The sequence below is a fragment of the Dipodomys ordii genome, unplaced genomic scaffold (assembly GCF_000151885.1).
Source record: "Dipodomys ordii isolate 6190 unplaced genomic scaffold, Dord_2.0 Scaffold112, whole genome shotgun sequence".
Lineage (NCBI taxonomy): Eukaryota > Metazoa > Chordata > Mammalia > Rodentia > Heteromyidae > Dipodomys > Dipodomys ordii.
The window spans coordinates 5,323,818-5,345,509 of NW_012267328.1; the positions used below are offsets into that span (position 1 = coordinate 5,323,818).

General features: G+C 43.0%; 1 protein-coding gene across 1 annotated transcript in view; it reads right to left on the reverse strand.

The window, feature by feature from the left end:
- Nucleotides 1-1,616: 1,616 nt before the first annotated feature.
- Nucleotides 1,617-21,692, reverse strand: part of Gabra1 (gamma-aminobutyric acid (GABA) A receptor, alpha 1) — a 41,233-nt gene continuing 21,157 nt past the window's right edge. Inside the window, exons 6-9 of the mRNA XM_013028639.1 lie at nucleotides 15,756-15,899; nucleotides 8,632-8,784; nucleotides 3,374-3,576; nucleotides 1,617-2,163 (exon numbers count right to left, since the gene is read on the reverse strand). Of these exons, the coding sequence (XP_012884093.1) occupies nucleotides 1,852-2,163; nucleotides 3,374-3,576; nucleotides 8,632-8,784; nucleotides 15,756-15,899 (812 nt within the window). The 3' untranslated portion in view covers nucleotides 1,617-1,851. The remainder of the gene's footprint in view (nucleotides 2,164-3,373; nucleotides 3,577-8,631; nucleotides 8,785-15,755; nucleotides 15,900-21,692) is intronic.

Consider the following 21,692-nt stretch of genomic DNA (forward strand, 5'->3'; position numbering starts at 1 on the left):
CAGTGAAACACATTGAAAAATGAAAACCAGAGTTTGGTTAGGAAAACAGGTATATTTTACTCCATCATTGGATAGCAGCTTTTAGAGAAAAACCATTGCTCAAAACTAAGATTGGAATCTCAACTGTCTTATTTGGTAGTGATGCGAAACGTTTATGCCATATTATTGTAAATATGTTTACGCCATGACCTGTAGACTCTCAACACTAAATTTAAATATCTGTGAAACTCTGACAAAGGAGACTTCAAAAAATACCTTCTGCATAAATATTTATTTCTAAAGCATCTGGGCAGTAATGAAAGACTAGAATTTTTATAGGGAGTCTTACTGGACCTCTTTTAATTTAAAGCCCTTACATTGTATGCCTACAAATATATTGCTACAGTATAAATGAAATGTAGTAAGATTACCCAATAAAAGCTATTTCCTGTACACTCTGTCATGTATTTTATAGTGAATGTTACATATGGTACAGCACTTATTGAAATAGTTGATATCAGCAAATATAGCAATAATATACAGTTGAATTTGTTTAGCTCCAGCAAATACTTCCCATTTTCTTTCTATATTACAAGAGCTTAACCTAGGAAAATGTGGGGTGGCAGGACTTGAGCAGAGAGCCTCTGATCTGCTGTGGGACACCAAACAAAACGGTCTATATTAGGTGCTTTTGCTGTACAAGAGAACTTGACACTCAACACATCGTATGTTGCAGCTGCTCCTGACATGCTGTCCTGTCTTGAAGTATAGGCTCAGGATGTCTCCTCCTAGCTTTCAACCACATTCTGACGGCTACCCGTGGTGACTTCTATGCAAATAGTATGAACATAACTTTTAAAAAAGTAAAAAAATGTACAGTCCCATGCTGAATATTTACATATATAATTTTCTATATTGTATTTTCGTGTCCTAGTCATAAATTTCAATCTAAAGCTTTTAATGACGTTGTATAAAAGAATACATTCAACAATTCTAGAGCTTGCAAAATACCTTTGCCCCTCTAAAAACATCTTCATAACAAGAATAGAGTGATTATTGAATCAATTTTGCTGTCTGGAAATAGAATGGAAAAACTAGTTGATTAAATAATTCAGATGTCTCTTAAGATAATTCTTTTATCGAGAAGAGTAGCAAAACATGAGATGGTAGCCAAGCAGGGTCTTCAAAGTGTTTCTCCGCCTCGGAGTGAATGAACTCTACATGGAGCAGTGACAACCTGGCCTACATCATTTCTATGAATTTTAAAATACCATTCGACAACTAAAGAATGCAGTAGAGATTTTTTTGGAAAGGAGAAAATATGGAGAATATTTAGTTTGGGAAACAAAATGTGAAAGCTGTACAGCCACTTAAAAAGGAAAACAACTCCAGAAGCACCCCCATTGCCCAGGCAAAAAAGGCAAAGGTGCTTTAGAATTTTCTTCATTAAACATTTATAATTTATCCTCTTAAATACCTTCACACAAAAATAGTTTTTGACATATACAGTATCTTTTTTCAAAGAATATTTGGCAATATACATGTACCAGCAATTCAGGTGTCATAGGTCAGCTCCATTTCTTTCTTCTTCCACTTTTCCTCTTAGCTTTGGACTTCTTCTCCTCCCTGTCACCTTGGTCTCCTTGGATACCACTTTTCTCTCTAGCTTTCTTTCCTGTCTCTGAGCTGCATGTTCTGCTCGGCTCTGGACTGCCAGCCAGGGGTCTCTTGTTCTTATATGAATTATGGAAATAAGGAAACCTTCGAATTCTTTTAAGACAGAGGCAATAAAGCAGCTAGGAACCACTGCGCTTTGAACAGAAAGCGATTCCCAGTGTGGAGGACGGAACAACAGAACGTGACTGACAGGACCTACTGGTGCGGGGTAGGAGCCTTGAGCTGAGGCTCTCGGTTTAAATACGTAGCCCAGTAGACTAAGTTAAAGATTCCGAACAGCAGCGGGAAGGCTATTCTTGACAGCCGGTCGATTTTGCTGACACTGTTAAAGGTTTTCTTGGGTTCCGGGGGTTTTGTTTCAGGCTTCACTTCTTTGGGCTCTATCGTTGCACTTTTAGCAATGGTGGCTAAGCCAGGGTCACCCCTAGCCAAATTAGGGGTGTAGCTGGTTGCTGTTGGAGCATAAGTGTTGTTTTTCTTAATGAGTGGATCCTTCACTTTCTTTGGCTGTAGAAGGAAAAGCAAAGCAATTGTTTAACACACACACACAAAACACACACAAAACACACACACACCACTGTAAGAAGCAAAATTACAAGTTGCTGGCTAAACTGGCCCTTGCTTTGAAACTCAATTCTGTTTTTAGTTAAAAAATCTAACTGACAGACAATATATTATATACCTTGTCATTAAAAAAAAATGGAGTCTGCTGAGCACCTGCTTTTTTGATGTCTGTAATCCTAGCTACTTGGGAGGCTGCAATCCAGAGGATAGCAGTTTAAGACCATCTTAATGCAGACAATTCTGTAAGGATCTATACCAGGGGAAGAAGTTGAGTACTCGGCTTGGCACCTGCCACCCCAGCTACCGCAGGAAGCCTGAAATAGGAGGATGGTGGTCCCAGGTATACATTCAGGCAAGAGTCAATGCCCAAACTCAAAAATGACCAGTGCAAAAATTGGTTGGAGGCCTGGTAGAGTGGTAGAGCACCCTCCTAACAAGTGAGCATCCTTGAGTTCAAAACCACATAAAACCTAACACAGAGAGAAATAAAAGAAGCGGAGTCTGTTTCTTCCCTGGTTTAATGCAGAATGGAATTAGGAGTGGCAGAGTGGTGTTATGCAATCTCAAGGTCATAAAGTGAACACCTCGACCTTCACCTACCACGAACGCCACTGCTGAGTGAGAACGCCGAATGTCTGGTAGAGAGAAGCCCAGCTGACGGCAGCTGTGGGAGGGAACCTCTACCCCAGCAGGTTGCTCCTACCCCCAAATCCTGAGCAAGTAATTGGCTATTGTTTTTGGCGACTACATTTCGGGGTGTGTTGCTTTACAGCACTCAGTTGCTGAGCTAATTATTCTTTAATTATTAATTAATTAGTTGATGATCGCTCCTCATGTTTCCAGTGGGCAAAAGATCAATAGGACTATTTAGGGTTCCCTTCGTTCAATCTCTGTTCAGGTTCACTTGCTCAGCCGTGCTATGTGATGGATGAGTCAAGAACCTGGTGGTAACATTTCTTTCATACAAACATTTCTTCAGAAACGATTGGCTTAAAGCGACGTGGTCTGATAGAGTTGCCATTAGCCACCGGTGAACCCTGAGCCCTAGAACTGTGGCTGGTCTGCTCTGAGTGGACTGTAAGAACATTTTACAGATCTTTTACATTAAAACATTTTCACGTGTGGGGCACCGCAGGTGTGAGGAAGTGCCTACCTTCTCTGGAACCACACTTTTGCCGTCCCACGCATAGCCCCTCTTGGTGAAGTAGTTGACGGTGGCAAACTCAATCAGAGCGGAGAAGACAAAAGCATAGCACACGGCGATGAACCAGTCCATGGCCGTGGCGTAGGCCACCTTCGGGAGGGAGTTCCTGGCGCTGATGCTCAAAGTGGTCATGGTCAGCACAGTTGTCACTCCTGGAGGGAAAGAAAGCAGGCGAACTCTCATCACCGGAGCTAGGAAAGCAACAGCACTCTGTGCAGAATGTGGTCTGTAAGCCATCCCACTTTAGCTAGGAGCGGGGAGGAGTGAAAATCTAACCCGGTGGCGTGTGTGGATTGTGGGGTGGCAGGATTGAGGGAGATGTCTCGGAGGGATAAACCGAGGTTTGGTTGAGGAGCTGTTTGTTCATCTGCTCATGAACTTCTTAAATGGGCACTTCCCCTATATGGCATAGAATAGAATAGAATAGAATAGAATATGGCATAGAGTAGCATAGAAAAGAACATTCTTCACTGTACCCAGCTCTTGAAAGAGAAATCACAGATCTGTACTGCTGCTGATCCACAAGGAATATGTAAATCTTCAGGGTTGTTTTTTTTTTAATATTCAACTTGAAAGCCAGTGATTGCTTGATAATTAAGAGATAAAGTGTTAGGATGATAATCTGCCACTTTATTAACTCTTTTTCTTTTACACTATTTTCTCCTGATTCTGAAACAACTGTCCATTTAGAGAAAATCCTGGGAGCCACATGTATGTGTGCATGTGTATGCATATGTATATGTGTATACACATATATACATATTTACACACTTATACAAGTATATGTATACATGTGTATATATTATATATTATATATATATGCATATATTATGTATACATGTGTATACATATGTATATATACAGCAGGTTACATAAAACTATTATACACACATATATACTGTATATATGTGTATACATAATAAATTTTACAGATTTGCTTAAAGTCAGCAGCTAAGAGACAAGCAAAATATAAACCTTAACCACAAGTCTGTCTGCTCTTTGCTTTTATGCTAATTCTGTCTCAATCTCTCTCATTCTGGAACTCCACTGCAGGGATTTAAATGACCTACATTCAAGGTCAAAGCCATTTTCAAGTTAGTCTTTTCAATTTATTTAGGTAAGATGAATTGCTATGCAAAAGATGATATTGTTGGGTGTTCAACTAAATAGCTGATTTCCTCAGTGTCACATACTTCATCTACTCTGTTAGAAGGCAGTATAGTGCATAACAGTTCATCATATATACTGTACTGTATTATATACAGTACTGTATATATATACTGTATATATATATATACTATACAGTATATATACGGTACTGTAATATATACTGTACTATAGTGTATTAGATACAGCACTGAGTATAATATTGCAAGGTTCCTCCTTGTCCATCTGAAAAACGTTTGAAAATACTCCACAGGAAAACAGGTGACCTGCCGCAGAAGTAATCTTGAGCTCCTCCATTGCTGATCCTCAACATCCTCCAATAAACAAACACCTCCTCAATCTCCAGAGCTCTAAACTGGACAGCTTGCTCTCCATTCTCTCCACCATCAGTATAATTCCCAGAGAGGGAGATTTCTGTCCCGTCACTCACAGGATTATTGTGAGGACCAAATGTAGTCGTATAAAATGATACTTTCAAAACTATAAATAATGTATTGCGGTGGTAGGTCTTGTCTTTTCTTGTGCCTTAGGCTCGAACCTGTGATTCTTCTCGTTAGAAAATCAGCTGGGTCACGTGGTAGGTGGTGAATATTTGTAATCTGTTTCCCACTAACAAATATTCCCTAGTTTTCCATGAATTTCAAGGCAAGATAGCCTAAGAAAGGATATCATCAAGAATAAATATGGCAAGATTTTTTTAATCAACATTTTATCTTTGACACATGGTCAGAGTTATATGAAATAGAATCACTTTGAGCTTTGGAGGGATTACAGAAAATTCTGGGGCACTGTTGGTATTATATAACTAACAATCATTTAATGAATATTGGCTGGAAAACAGCCCCCAAATTTACATATCAATACTAACTAGAGAAAATAACAAAGTAATTAAAAGTCAGTGTTTGGGGAACACAGCAACCCAGTTTCAAGTCCCACTTGTGTAAGTGCTGAGTGACCTTGGGACAGCTGCTTCACAATCTTGGGTTTCTGGTTTTTGTTGTTTGATTTTTTTTTTCCTTGCTAATTGATTTTTTAAAGTCAAAAGCACAGTGCTGTTAGAGTGTTCAGTGAGGTAGTATAATCAAGTGTTTAGTTCTTAGACTCAGAGTGACTAATGGCAAAATTAATGACTGTTATCACTGCAAATTTCAATATCCATTTGATAATTCTATCAGTAAAAAAATATTTTTATAGCAGCACTGCAAAGTAATTTGCAATGGTTATGCATCCACCTAAAGTATCCACGGACTGTGAGCAATTAAAAAGCACTAAAGCATAAGAAGTGTATGTGTGTGTTTGTGTGTGTGTGTGTGTGTGTGTCTTGAAATCCTTAGAGAAAAAAAGGAATAAAACTTGCTGAGCAGCCACTAAGTTCTAAACATATATGTATGTATATACATACATATATATGTATATATATATAGACAGAGAGAGAGAGAGAGATGGATCTATATATAATCATTGTCTCACTGAATTATTTGAACAACACTATTTCACTTTCCCTGAACTCTCACTTGATAGGCAACCGGAAGTCAGAAAGATAAATTATCTATTCCTGTACAAATGGCAGCTGATGAGGCTGACCCTAAACTTGGAACTTCCTGGAAGTAACATGACAAACCCCATTGCCTACAAGTGAGAGAGTGTGGAAAGCCACGAGGACGACCTTTTAAGACATGAAGAAGCCATCAGCCTGTTGCATTCTAGATTCTTCTTTTGAAAATTAGCTTATAAAAGATAACTCTTGTTAGTTTGTTTTTCCTTTTTTTCGTATTCTAAGTACTGGAGATCTACTCAGGCACATATAAAGCTCAGAGTAATGTGCTAAGTTCGGGCTAAAAAGAATAGAAATATGTGTGCTAGATAAATGTTAGAAGGCTAAAGGTCTAGGAAAGTTGTATTTGTGATCTGATTGAACTTAAACACTGGAAACATATAACGTGTTACACAGAAATACTTGGCCCAGCTGAGTTTATACATGTATAGTTCTGTTCCCAAAAGGGCAGGAGTCGATTGAGATATACAGTCATTGGAAATGTTAAGAGCAATGTTTTTGATATATAAAACATTTAAAAATGCCTCGGACAATTCCCAAGTAGAAAGGGTAGCATTTGTTGGCAAGAGAAGGAGAAAAGATAGCACCTAAAAGAATCTTTTTCACTCAAGTGATGGCCTTACTCATCAAAAATAAAAGAAAGCAAAACACATTCAAAACTTACCCATGTGTCCTGATTTAGATTTAATTTCCTCCTAAGTTAATGGGATACAACACACACACACACACACACACACACACACACGAGAATCTTACCAAAAGATCAGGCTCTGGGGATCTCAATACTTATTCATCTTGATATCCATTATAAAGAGAAATGAGTTTGAAATGAACTTTTCTTTTGCTCTAGAACTAGACGCGGTCTGTGTCTGTAACGAGGCTGCTGTCAGGGACAGTGCGCAGAGCTGGAAGCTCTGTCCTGTTTGAGATAAGTAACTTTTCAGGATACTGGTGGTGGCATCTGATTCTCCACGTGTGGCACATCTGGAGGGATGCCTGTCACGTGCTCTCCTTCAGACCACAGTGTCTTCAGCACAGCAGGGCTATCACTGGCACTTGTAGAGTAAACCTTGGTCATCGTGTCTTTCGCGGGTGAACATGTGATTATTACGTTTCAAGGAATGGCGTAGATGTTGTCATCGCAGTGGGATGGTGTGGAGGTAATTACAAGTATCAGCCCCAGGCACCAACTCTGGGGTTAAGTGCCTGTGTCCTGTCCTCACGCCCCACCGCCCCCCTCAGAGCTTCTGGCCCTCAGGCTACTTAGTGTAGTGTTCCTGTGGTTTCACGTTTATGAAAGTAACATGATAGTATTTATAACAGGTAGGGCAGTGTTAGGGTTAAGTGACAGAATATAGGTTAATTATATTGAGCCGTGCCCAGTGTAAAAGCACACTGCAACTAGCCTCCATGATTTTTATCATTTTCCCAATATCAAGCTCCAGAATTTGCCCCAATGAGAAGAGCGGTCTGTGTTCAATTTGACATTGCATTTTGCTCCTAGTATATAGCATCACAGTAGTTTCAAATAAAAACGGATTGAATGAATAAATATAGTGAAATACTTTCGTCAATCTGGTAAGTACAATTGAGATAGGATACTGGATCAAATATAAACTGTATCAAATGTAAACTCTGAAACACAACACCAAGAGGGCAGTTTTCCCATTAGAGAAAGGTTGCCAACTTTGGTGGTGGGGGCGGGGGAGGGGGGCGGAGGATGGGAAGGGGAAACAAAGGAGGAGGCTACAATGCTTGATAAGAAATGTACTCATTATCTTGCCCATGTAATTGTAACCTCTCTGTACAGTATTTTCACAATAAAAAATGTTTATAATTTTTAAAAAAGAGAAAGGTTGCTTGCCCTGTAAATAATTCTTCATCAGATTACTTGAATGATTTGGGTCACTTAAAAGGTTTTCATAGGATAACATGCATCTTCGTAATTCTTCAGTGGTGTATGTGTTAGGTAAAGCGGGACAGCCTTCTGTGGTCAGGGTGAGTCATGAGCTCTCCCTCTTTAAGGAAACATGAGGGCTTTGGTTCTGTTTTTGTTTAGAAACAGAAATTTTATATGAGGAGGGATGTACTTTATGGCTGTCTTCTGAGAGTCTTTTCAAAGGGTACTGATAGATGAGCTATTCCCAGTGTATTTGTTTGAATGTCTTTTAAACCTGCTCCCCCTACACAAAAGCAAAAATACTTAAAAATCAGATCAAATGTCATCAATGCAGTCCATCCACACTCTCTGAAATGGCTACATAGATAGATAGAGACAGAGAGAGAGAGAGAGAGAGACAGAGAGACAGAATGATTTTAACTACCAAAACAGTATTGTCCAAAGTATAATAGGAATGACAACAATTCTTGGACCCTTGCCTTCAGAGTAACGTCAGAGCAAAATCCAAGAGATCGCTTCCACCTCCTTGACATATGGCACACGTGGTGCTCAGTGCCCTCTAGACCCTCGCTGCACGACACTTACCAAAGACAGTCCTCGCTGGCACCGACTCTCGGTTGAGCCAGAAGGAGACTTGTGAGAGGATGACCGTCATGATGCACGGCAAGTAGGTTTGAATCACAAAATAGCCAATCTTCCTCTTCAAGTGGAAGTGAGTCGTCATAACAACATACTCTCCTGGAGGGTGGGACAGATGGAAAGTTGAACAGTTTGAACTTGGAAAGCAAATGGTTTCTGAGGTTTTCCATTTGCAGCACAGTCCCTTCTCTATGTGACATCCCGTCACTGGAGATAAAGACTTTTGAACGAGAGAGAAAAGAAGCACTTTTATTATACATTCAAATCACTATGAGCATGAAATTGAGTTTCCAGAAACCTCGCAGATACTCAAACCCCCTCACGTTGCTAGACGAGATGTCTAGGGGAAAAATCTGATCGTCTGTTTGCAGATTGGCTGTAAGGACTTAATGTGCCAGATTTGGTTACATATATTAATATATACATAGAATAGAACCAAGCATTGGTGGCTCACGCCTGTAATCCTGCACTCTGAGGATCGAGGTTTGAAGCCAGCTCAGGCAGAAAAGTCCATGAGACTCTAATCTCCAATAAACCACTCAAAACTAGCCGAAGTGGCGCTATGGCTCACGTGGTAGAGCTGAAGGACAGTACCCAGACTCTGAGTTCAAGCCCCATTACCAGCACCAAAAAATAAAAAATCCAAAAGAGCAGACATGAGGATGAACACGCAGAACTGGCTCGGGGTGTGTGTTGCAGGTGCTTTCGTAGGCAAGTCAGGACAGGCACATTTTAGTTCGAATACTTTTTTGGACCTAGAGTGAGTAATTTAGATGGCCTGAAATCCAAAGCGAGGAGCAGACTGAACCCGTGCTTCCAAGTTTCCTTCCCCAGAGCATCCAAGCAGCATGAGTTCTTCGACTCCCACCTAGATTTACAAACCATTTCTTAAGTTGCCAGAAAAAAAAAAATCTGTTAGTATACTGGATGTATTTCTTTTCTCAGTACTGGGGGTCGAACCCAAAGCTTCACACCCTCCAGGGGAGCGACCTGCCACTGAGCTCCGTCACCAGGCCTGTGATGGCTCTCCATCCAGCACCCCCTGCCCAGCCTGGCAGCCTCAGCGCCCCCACGGTCTTTCTCTGCTTCAGACCCTGGCTTTATTTAGAGGCCAGGAACAGCAGACACACCACCCAAACTGCAAGAATGGTTTGTGTTTCTTCATGTTACATTTTTTTTCCAATTACAAATCCTAGAACTTCTTGTCCTGAGTCACCGAGAAGATAAGCTTAGCTCTCTGTGGGTGGAGAGAAGAGAAGTAGATGTGTTCTGCATTAGGAAGCTTCATTCTATTTACAAGGGTTTTTTTCCCCTCATTTTTTCTCCTTTGAACTTCCCCCTGTATAGTTTACACCTTTGTACAGACCTCTGGACACCTGACTTCAGCCCCTATAAGATGACTCCCACTACTTAGCACCCCCTTGATCCCCATAAACAGAGCCTCTTGACAAATCTCACTTCTGTAGCTAGGTGCTAGTGGCTCATGCCTGTAATCCTAGCCACTCAGAAGACTGAGATCAGAAGCTCTTGATTTGAAGCCAGCCAGGGTAGAAAAGCCTGAGAAACTCCATCTCCTAATTAACTAGCAAAAATACCAGGCTGGAGGTGGTGATCCAGTGTTAGAGGACCAGCCTTGATCAGACAGACAGGGCCGGCTCTGCAAAGAGCAGAGTTAAATCTATAGCACCAACCCAAAGGAGAAAAATAACAGAGAAAAGGAAAGAAAAGCAGCCATCTGGCAGCTGGTTGCTCACGTGGCACAGCCTTGAGTAACGCGTGCCCTCCACTCCCCTGTTCTCCTCACTCTTCTTCCACATTGGTAAATGTATTGGCAGAAGAAATGCATTGACTGTTTACAGGAGAGAATCATCCATGCATTCATTCCTGCTCTCTCAGTAGTAATGATTATTAATGACAACACCTGCTATTTTCCCAGCGTCTCCTAAATTCTTTCAGCTGTTGTTTATATGTACCATAGCGTCTCGTATGTTTTATTTCAGTTATCTGTATGTTTATGCCCATCCTACCAAACTGAAAGAGAGAAGCAGTTCTTCAGATACAGCGTGACCCCACACGTCCTCTGAAGCCACACCTGTCTGTGATGAAATGGAAACTTAAGGTCACACAAAACGAAATCCATGACTATCTGCATTTGAAGAATAAGCCAAACGCTAGCTAATTAATTTTCTATATTGTCTGTATGCCTTTGGTGATGCCTTAAAGGTCAAATAAAAGAGAAAGGAGTGATCCAAAGATGACAACAGAATTCAAAAAGCCAGTCTTCCCGAAGCTCAGCTAGAATACATTCCTGTGAGGACAAACCCCTCCTGGCTCTCAGCACCACAGGGTGCGCGTTGTTATTCCTGACCAGTCGTTCCGGGTGCCCAGCAAAATGTCACCATCTCAAAGCAAAAAAAAATCCATCGTTCCTATAATGCCAGGAAGATGAGCACCTACACAGGTCTAATTATTGTTTGTTGTGTGTGGTGCGGCATTTTTTTGCTGAGAATCTGAAAAGAAGAGGGTGTTTTAGAGATCTAAGGAGCCACTATGTTTGTTTTATAAACAAGTTACTTCCCTTACAGATTGTGGAAAGCATAGGAGGATTCGTAATATTTGGAAACATCTCCTTAAATTAAGTGAAATTTAAGGAGGGTTGGCACTAAAATTTTAAGTGAGGGAAAGAAAGGACAGCAACGTCTGAGTCAAGTTGTAATAATTTAAAAATAAAACGAAAACACAACAACAAAATTGGATTGAGAGTCTAGACACCAAATGCTTATGCTCTAAGCATGTGAAATGCTTTTTCTCTAATTCAACAGTCTTGAAGACTTGCTATTCAAATATCCTGCTACATATCATCGAGCCCTAGGGGAACTGGGTAAATTAGATGTAACAATATTTCTGATCTATTACAATATAAAATAAATGAGAGTAGAAGAATGGAAAAAGGGATGTAATGTGGCAAAATCTGCCAGTAATGTGGGGGTAGAGCTGCCTCATAATATTCACTTTCCCAAATGTTAGTTACTAGAAGATAAATAATTCAACTGATTTTGCTTTGCTGATTTGTCCAATTAATAGGAAAGTATTTAGCTGAACTATTTTCCAGGATGCTTTGAGGAAAATGTGAAAGTAATTTTTTTTTAAAAATCTGGTTCCCATCTTACTCAGGTTACTAATTAAAAGATAGAACAACGGATATATACACTCTGACCAGCTCAGGAAATCAACCACTCAGCCACTTAATAAAGTGTTATTGTATGCTGAATCCACAGATGCTATAATATTCCTTCCAAGTTGTTTAAATTCAGTATTTCCTACAGATAAGACCGTTTGAAACGAAGTGCTGTATTAACGTATTTCAGACATCGGTGGTAGTGTTTCAGGAGCAGTGGTAGGCCACTTAACCTTGAGCTACTTCCTGATTTGAAATAGAAAAGAATTGACCAGGTAACCAGAGAGCACCTTTTCTCTTTCTCTCTTTTTTCTTTTTAGGTCTCAGACGCATTCTATGTTTATAATTAGTTTTGTAGAAATCGTGTACTGGGCTTTATAAATGAGTGCCTCTGACTCTTTGAGGAGTGTTGATGATCACTGAGGCTCTGTGGTCAAAAGGAGTCAGTTACTTTCCTCAGTACTTTGACCTTAGCAAGGTCAACCTTAATCATATCATCCAGAAAAGCAGGGGTATCTGAGAAAAGAGGACCCATAGTTTCTTAGTCTTCTGTTCTGAGGAATGATGAAAGTCACTCCGAAGGTGCATCTTCTCTCCCCAACTAACCTAGATCAGCTTTAACTTGGCAAATATGAAGAACTTGGGTCACCACTGCATCTGTTTAAACACTGCTTGTGCATCCAGTCTCGTCGGCTTTTCAACACGCTTGTGATTTCTATGCCTAACGCTAATTTCATTTGCTTTACTTTTCTGCCTAAGTCATTGCGTGTGATCTGTGGTCACCATGGTGACTTTGTCAGGGATTCTCCTTAAAGAAATGCTTAGTGAGCGTCACAGGATGGGAGGGGTCTGGGGGTCTCACCTCATCCTCCTCCACAGCAACACGAAGTTCCCTGGCCCCAGCCCCACCATCACTAATAGAAACATCTGATATCCATTCCAGAGTGTTCACACACCAGAAACCCCTAAGCAACAGATACACGTTTTCCCACTTGAATTTCACAGCAGTTTATGAGTTAGATATACGGGAAGAGGTGAAGAGAAAAATGAACACATTTCCGAAACTCACAGAATCCATAAGAGATATAGCCAGCATTTGGATCCTGGCGGTGGTACACTTGGAGAGGACACATGTTTCAAAGTCCTGTCTAGCAGTCATGTATGCTGTGTAACAAACAGCACTCACTCTACAGCCCCACAGCCCTAGATCTAATTCTACCTTTCCTTCTTTGTATCCGTGTGACCTTGAAACTGACCAAACATCCTTGGGATACAGACAGATATTCAGCCTATAAAATGAGGATAATGATAATTTTACAATTCTAGAACTACTCTGTGAAGGTAGTAGAATAGAAGAATGCCAATAATACTAGTTCCTTGCCTCACTCACTTCCTGCCAGAAGGGCCAGTGTCTTCCATCTCTCTTATCTGGGTGAAGTCACTGTGTTTTACACAGAAAATGATCAAATGGCAGAAGAAACAAGTTGCTAAGTGGATGAGTAATTGAGAATCGGGTTGATTTGGAAACCTGGTGAGAATTCACCACTCTGCCGTTTCCATCCTGGTTTTCCTCCTGTTCCATAAGATCCCATCAAGCTCATTTTTAGCTATGGGAGGAGGGCGTGCCTCTTCAGTGTGTGCACTCTGGATTTGTAAAACCCAAAGATGGTGCTAGGCTCCTCATCCCTTCCCCCCTGACGGCCTCATCCCTCCCCCCTGACGGCCTCATCCCTTTCCCCCTGACGGCCTGGAAATAGCAGCCGTGTTGGCGCTGATGCGGGTCAAGGGACCGCGCGATTCTGTGTTCACCGCGTGTTGATGGTGGCAAGTAATACTGCTGTCCCTGGGAGAAGTTCAGGTGAACACAGACGCCTTTTATCTAACCATTTTCATGGGCTCTCTTCCTCCATTATTCTCTAGACTTCTGGAAGAAACAGTGAGGTATTTTCTACCTACAAAGTAGGTAGTTTGAATCCTTCGGAAGCAATAGGTGAAGTACGTCTCAAGTTGTTTACAGACATGGGAGTGAGGGGCCATGGAGGGCTATGGTGACGTGGTCAAGGTTCTCAGGACTGGAACTGGAGGGAAGGCCTTCCTCCTCCCAGCCTTCCCGATTGTTCTACCTATTGCGCGCTGCCGCTGCTGGTCTCGTGGTTCCTTGGCCTCACCCTCCAGCCTCCACCCTGATACCAATGCATGGAAACCTGCTGCATCTGATACTCTGTCCCCCAGCACATGCAGACGGGAAAAGTGAAAAGCCAGCTCCTGAAGCAGGCCTCCTTCAATTACCTAGGTTATCTCCAGATGTTCATTAACAGGGCCTCTGGGGTCCCCACTGCCACGGGAAATCACAGGGATACTGAAGACAGGCATGGCCCCTGACCTCGCCCGAAGGGTTAATCACAGCACTTGCCACCCATTTCCATAATTGCAGTCTATGTGCTGTCTGCTCGCAGAGTCCACATTCCGAGAGAGCAAGGTCTGTGCCTTCTCTAGCATTGATTCTCTAGGGCCTGTCATCATATCCAGCTTATAATAGCATCCATGTTTAAGAAATAAACACTGCTTATTTTAGTATCTGTTACAACACAATAGACTGTAAGAAAGACAAATGTGTAACCTTTTCCACCTTGGGGTATTTTCATAGCTCTGTATGCCATTTCAGGTAGCCACTATGGAACACTCTGCATCATTTTATACCATCCCTTCCTTCCCTCCCTCCCAGTCCCGCTCCGTCCCTTCCTTCCTACTTGTGTTTCTTCCTCTGCTGGGGATCAAACCCAAAGCCTGGCACATGAACCAACTTCTCTACTACTGAGCCAGGTGCCTGGCTACAAGCTCATCTTTAATGCAACAGTGTTTCCCATTTTCAGAACCAAGAGATAGGAATATTTTTGAACTTCTAAGATAACTGGGGGTTCTTAAAGCAGTACTTACTCAACAATCATGGTAAGAGATAATGAAAAAAACAATGGAATGTGTAGCAATTGTGCACGTCCCAAGATAAAAATCTAATATTTAAAATAACTTTCATGAGAATATTAATATCACTATCCTTAAACACTACTAAATTGTCTTTTTTAAACAAATCACAAATCAAAGTAAATGACATAAATTCCAGTTTTCTAAGACACCTGTGAAAATAATTTGTTGGCCCTTGAAAGTACTTCAGGAATTGAATGTTTTAAAATATTTACAGGGAATGGAAGTTTACCTAATTGTTAAAAAGTCAGCTTTTATTTATACTTATCAGGTCCTGTAATCAGATTTAAGACAGTTAGGATGTTGCTAACCTCATTGTTTGAAGGAACTTCAAAAATCCAGGCCCAGCTTTTTTTTTTTTTTTTTTTGGATCAGGCTTTGAGCTTGAACTCAGGGCCTGGGCGCTGTCCCTGAACAATTTTGCTCAAGGCTAGTGCTCTAGCACTTTGAGCCACAGCTCCAGTTTCAGTTTTTGACTGGTTAAGTGGAAATAAGAGTCTCGTGGGAACTTTCCTGTCTGGGCAGGCTTTGAACCATGATCCTCAGATCCCAGCCTCCTGAGCAGTGAGGATGACAGGTGTGAACCACCAGGACCCTGCTTAGGTTCAGCTTTTTAATAGTATCTAATGCAACTAGAGGATATCACAAGGACATCAATGACCCCTATCAGAGAGGGTGGCACTGTCACTGTTTGACCTGGGTGACCAGCGTTGTGGCTACATCTCCAATGGCTTTAGCCCGAGGAGCTCCATGGGTAGACGCATAAATGGATTTGTACAGCAGCTGATGTTTTAATGTCTGACTGTACCAATCATTGTGAAAGGCTCGCCAAGATTCATTAGTTCATGACAATAATGGGGGGATCTGGAAGAGATTCCTACAACAGTTATGAAAGGCAAATGACACTTACCTGTGCTTGACTGAACAATGCCAGAGTCTACGGTCTGTCCAAGAAGGTCATACTGGTTTAAGCGGGACCCATCTTCTGCCACCACCACGGATCGAGCCGGCTCTCTCGTCCACTCGTAGACCACTTCTGCTCTTGTATAAGCATCTAAAAGGAGAGGATGGGCACTATCAATGCATTTTCGCCTCATTGGTTCTTCTAACTGGTTAGTGTGTTTTATCAGCTTCCTATTTGCAATCTCCTGCTTTCAGGGCACAGGCTAGGAGAGGAACACCTGTGCTCATTCTCTTGGGAATACCAAAACACTTGTTTCTCCTTTCAGCCATTTGCTCATTTGCCCAACAGATGATTGTTAAGTATCTACGATGGACCCAGTTCTGTGCTAGGCATACAGTAATGCACGAAAACAAGGTTGCTGGTCTTAGAGGATATACACATTGTAGGAGGAGGGATACAAACAGAGACGCAGATAACTGCATGATTTGATATAATGCTAAATACAATAAAACCATACACACCTAGGGAAAGGGTCAGAGACTGACTGGGGAACCATTTCAAGTAAGGTGATTGACATGGGGGGAGGGGCCTCACAAGAGCCGATGTTGATACAAGTGTCTGATCAGCATGAGAAACTGAGGCAGGAAGAATTGATGGGGAAGAGCTTAGGGAAAGGGCGTTGTGAGGGACAGGTGTTCATTAACTGTTTCATTACATGGCAGATAACTTTTTAAAAGGAAAGCAAATGTTTCTTCTCTTGTAAGAAAAAGCCAGTGCATTAGAGGAAAACCTTTTCAGATTGAAAGGCAGGAGAGAGAAAAGAACAAGGTCGGTAGCTTGGATCCACAGTACATCAAGCCAGAAGCAAGTTAAGATCAATGTGAAAAGTAATTCTAGAAATATTGTTGCAGAGCCGAGTCTGCCCCTTGTTTCTCGGTGATGCTTTTCATGGTGGTGATGACGGTAGAACTCTCTTCCTCTGCCATTGTCATCTATGTCACCTTCAGTCTAGCCACGTCCTGTGAGGGGTTTGGTCGTAGGTCTGATGTCCATGAAGACCGGAGTGGGGCAGTAACAGAACAGCAACAGGGAGGAGGAGAAGTCCTAGACTTGGGATCCCCAGTTATAGAACCTGTGCTGCCGAGCGCCCGTGGCTCACGCCTGTCACCCTAGCTACTCAGGAGGCTGAGATCTGAGGATCGCAGTTCAAAGCCAGCCCGGGCAGGAAAGTCCATGAGACTCTTATCTCCAATAAAAAAAAAAAACACTAGGAAAAAACCAGAAGTGGCGCTGTGGCTCAAGTGGTAGAGCGCTCGCCTTGAGCTGAAGAGCTGAGGGACAGCGCCCAGGCCCAGAGTTCAAGCCCCACAACTGACAAAAAAAAAAAAAAAGAACCTGTGCTTCCCATAAGTGGAAATACTACTTGCTCTTCTCTGGTCAAATACAAAGGGATATTGAAGTAATAAGGAATATTACAGTAGAGAAAATAAGCTATTTCCAGGGCATGAGGGCATGAAAGCCAAAGTTGGCCAAAGCTCCACTCATTGGCCAGTTCTTTCCTTAGTGGACACAGTCCCCAGGGCCTGAGGATATTTTAATCCATTTTAAATGGGAAAATAAAGCGGATACATTCTAACTGTATTTTTTTTTGGTCTTTTCTTTTTTGGTACTGGGGATCGAACCCAGGATGTTGCACTTGCTAGGCAAGCGCTTTGCCACTGAGCTACATCCCAGCCCCAAAGCGGATACATTCTAATCTGGACTATATTCCTGTTTATTCTGACATAATTATTGCATATAACTTGAATTTTGTTTTGGAGGAATGGCTCTTCATGGCTTTCCCCCCACCGTTCCCAGAGACCAGGCGTGGGGGCTGTGTCCAGATCCGTCTTCATCTAAACTAGAATACTATGAAATGGAAGCTCACGGTTGCTTTTTCACTGGAAGATGAAGCTGCCTGGAAAATAACGTTATTTCATTTCTGAGACAGGGATTTTTATTCAAGAGATCTCTTCTTCAAGTTGGTGTGAGAGAACAGCGTCACCAGTGCTCTGTGTTTTTCTGTGGGAATCCTCTCTGCTCCGACATCATATATAGATCAGTTGATAAGCAGATATCTCGAACACAAATTTTTCCAAGGAGTCTGAAAGAATATAATTTAGTAGTTCCTGAGAGAGATGAAGGTGACAAACGGACACTTTGGAATGTGTTCGTATTGACTCTTCAACTCTTTCGCTGTTGCCTTTATTGGCCTAAGGAGTGAAATGTGTCAGCTTTTGCATATCATGTGAGAAGAGTATAAACTAGGATCTTTTAAGTCTCTCAGAGGAGCACAGAACATACTAGTTTGAGAAAGACTGCATTATTACGGACTTCAAAATCCCTACATGTAGCCAAAACCTTTATTTTTTTTCTAATTGAATTCTTAAGAAGACACACTGAGTAGAAGAAACTCAGTATGGACTGACTTCAGTTTACACAGTGTCCTCACCTTTCAGAGATGGTAGACTGAGGCACAGAGCACTGAATGACTCGTGACACATCCCTGTTTAGAGGGAAAACTGGGGTAACAATGGGGTAACGTGTCATGCATTCTACTCCACTGTCGTTAGTAAGCTTTTCGAGGCAGACACTGTGTATTCGGTGCTCATAAGCCAGGCAAGTATAGTCGGTGTTCAGGGCGTTAGCGATGAAGGCAGTCTACAAATGGATTAGCTGTTAGCGGCCATGGCCAGAACCAACTGTAGAAAGCCACGGAGCCTGGCAGCCCTGGTTTCTCATTCCGCAGAGCTGTGGCACTCTTCACATGCAGGTGCTCACGACACCCGCCACAAAGCAGCTGTGACAACACATTGGAGGTGCCGGTCCCTTCTTACTAGATAAATCTCCCAGGCAAAGAATGCGCTCAGATGGCCAACGCAGATGATTTGCAGTAGAGACGTCATAACCTTAAGGTCTAAGACTAATAGATCCTACTGATTCCTCAGATTCCAGTATCTAGAAATATTTCCTATGGAAATTTACTTAAGAGGAGATGTCGTCGTTTTCTTATTTCAGTTTTACTGGGGTTTGAACTCAGGGCCTTCTGCTTGCTAGGCAGCCTAAGCCACACCCCAGTCCCTTTTGCCTTTACTATTTTTCAAGCGAGGTCTCATGTTTCAACATGGGTCACTCTGAACTAATTTATGCTTTCATCTGTGCTTCCTGTAAAAGTAGGATGACAGGGATGCACCGCCGTGCTTGGCTTAGATGGGTTCTCTCTAACTTTTGGCCTGATTTTGAACCGCAACTCTCTTGAGTAGCTGGAATTACAGGCATGAGCCACCATGCTGGGCTGAGATGTCTTAAGCCTAAGGAAAGGAAGATATAATTTAAATAGTCTAAAACTACTTAGTCATGGATTTCGAACTCTGTTTCCCAGTCGCATTACCTAAGGAAACATGATGGAGATACAATGATCTGGCCAGGGTTACTCCAGGACTTGGTGGTGGTACAATACTGGAATGGTAGCTTGAGTATTGGAATAGCAGAGTGTAATTGGTATTATCGCTTCTCTATTGTCGGCCTCCGATTTCCCATCTGCAGGAGGCAGCTGAGCTAAATCATGGCTGAAGCTATGTATTTGCCAGAATTCATCTAAGTTTCTATTCATTCTCTCTTTTGTCTACAAGGCACCATGCCTCATAACCGGTCAGATAAGAAGCAGACAATTACGAAGAGCTTCCAAACCCGACATTTGCCTGGATCTTAATATCAGAATCCAGCACCCGAACCTCTCCTTTTTTCCTTATTTAGTCTTTATTGGCAGTACATTCTGGGCTTTGGACTCAGGACTTTGTGACAGTCAGGCAGAGGCTCTACCACCTGAATCATGCCACCAGCTCTTCTTTGCTCCACTCACTTCTCAGGCAGGATCTGGTGTTGCTCTGGGGCTCCTCCTGTCTGGGCCCCCTGGGCAGATGGAACTACCGGCATCCTTCACCAGCTCCTTCCTGGGCTGACCCTCAACTGTGGTTGTCTTGCTCTCTGCTTCCCTGGGTCTGATCCTGGGGGAGGGGGCACGCGTGGAAAGGAGCCCCTCTCTTGACTGTCCACGGGAAAGCGTTCTCTCCCTTCCTGAGCCCTTCTGGTGCATCCTCCTTGCTGACATTTTAGCAAGGTCTTTGCTCCAGAAACCAAGTCCCACCAATTTGCATTTGGCTGAACAGGCTAATCCCGCCACAGTGGAGCAAGGGTTGGGCATGGAGGCCGAGCTCCCCTCCTCTCTCCAGGCCAGATCTGCAGGGAAAGCCACCCACAGCCCAAGGCCAAGTTTCTTAGCTGGATTTGCCCACACCTCACACCCCTCTTCTCCACAGCCTGATCCCTGAAGACGTATCTGCAGCCCCGATGAGTATGATCTGCCTTTGTACAATCAGCAGGTAGTGCCAGAAATCGTTGCATTGACCTCTGCATTAGGAAATGCGTTCCGTGGGCCCTGCTCTCACAAAAGTGGCATGCGTCAGAAACTAAATGCACTAACCGATGAATAAAAGTAATAACACTTTGAGAAGCAGCCTGAAATAAATGTGCTCTTGAATCAAGCAGGCTGAGATTGATAGGACTGTTGCCAAATGTCTATGACACAGCCAAAGAAGGCCCTGGGGATATTTATGTTTAGATAAGAATGGTGGTAGGCCTGTCAAGTGTCAAGGGTAGAGTTAATGCTGGCAGAGCAAAGATCCCGTGCAAAGGCACTGAGGCCGATAGCTGCTTAGGTGCTTTTCTTTACCTCTAGTTTTCCTGTGTGATTCACTATTTGTTTTCCACGCACAATCCATTTCTTTCTTCCTAAAATTATCTCTAAAATAATTCAGGTTGCAAATGTACCCAGATAAAAATATTTTCTTCCCAACCTCCTTCTCAAATAACTTTGGCAACATGACACACATTTAATTAATAGGATATGAGGAGAAGCCTGTTAGGATTTTCGCATGAGCTTTTCTCTTTTTTGATAAAGGTACTCGTTTCTTTTTCACCCATGGTTCATCCTCTTGAAAATGAGGGGCCATGGCTGGCGTTTCAGCAGTCAAAACGAGCAGCCCACCACCCATCACTTCCCTCCATCCACCTTGTATGAAAATATAAACTACATATAAGCTATGAAACGTGTATCAAATGTTAACAGCTATTCTTACTAGTGAAACAAATCCTAGCAAATGCAGACATGTCATTGCCCAAATCAGCTCCTCTTTTAGGACAGGCACATTCTTCACGATTGTACCAGTGCGTCAGAGAAACTCTTCTGTGTCACCTTCCTGAGGCACTCAAACACATGCCATTTAATAGTTGATATTTCTCCGAAATATCAGCATAAACTCCCCTGCAGGAAAGGGAGCCAGTGTCCGGGGGACACGAGTGACCCCGGATGCGAGCGCGTTTGTCCTGGGCCGCGGCCTGGACGGGGTGTCTGCGTGCGGAGGCCGCGCTGCCTTCCTCCCCGGGGGAGACCAGGGCCGCAGACGGCGCGCGGACCCGACCGGTGGGGGACCGCCAGAGGCAGCGGCGTTCCCCTGACTCCCCGGGGAATCCCGAGGATCTAGAACTTTCTAACAAGAACCTCCACTATGGAGGGCCCTTTCTCTCCTGTCCTGTGCTGCTTCCGAGGACGTTTCATGTGGCACTCGGGTTAGGTCACTTCAGACCCAACCCGTCAGCCAGGAGGGGTGAGCGGGAACTCAGACAAACAGAGACCCGGTCATGGCGGCCCCAGGGCCTGCGTGCGCCCTGCCAGTGGTTGCTCGTGACGGACGCTGAGCTCCAAGGGCTGCTGCCTCCCCTCAGCAAGCCGGCGCCCAGCGCCCAGCGCCCAGGGGCCAGGCCCGAGGACCCGAGGACCCAGGAGCGCCCAGGGGCCAGGCCCGAAGACCCGAGGAGCGCCCAGGGGCCAGGGGCCAGGCCCGA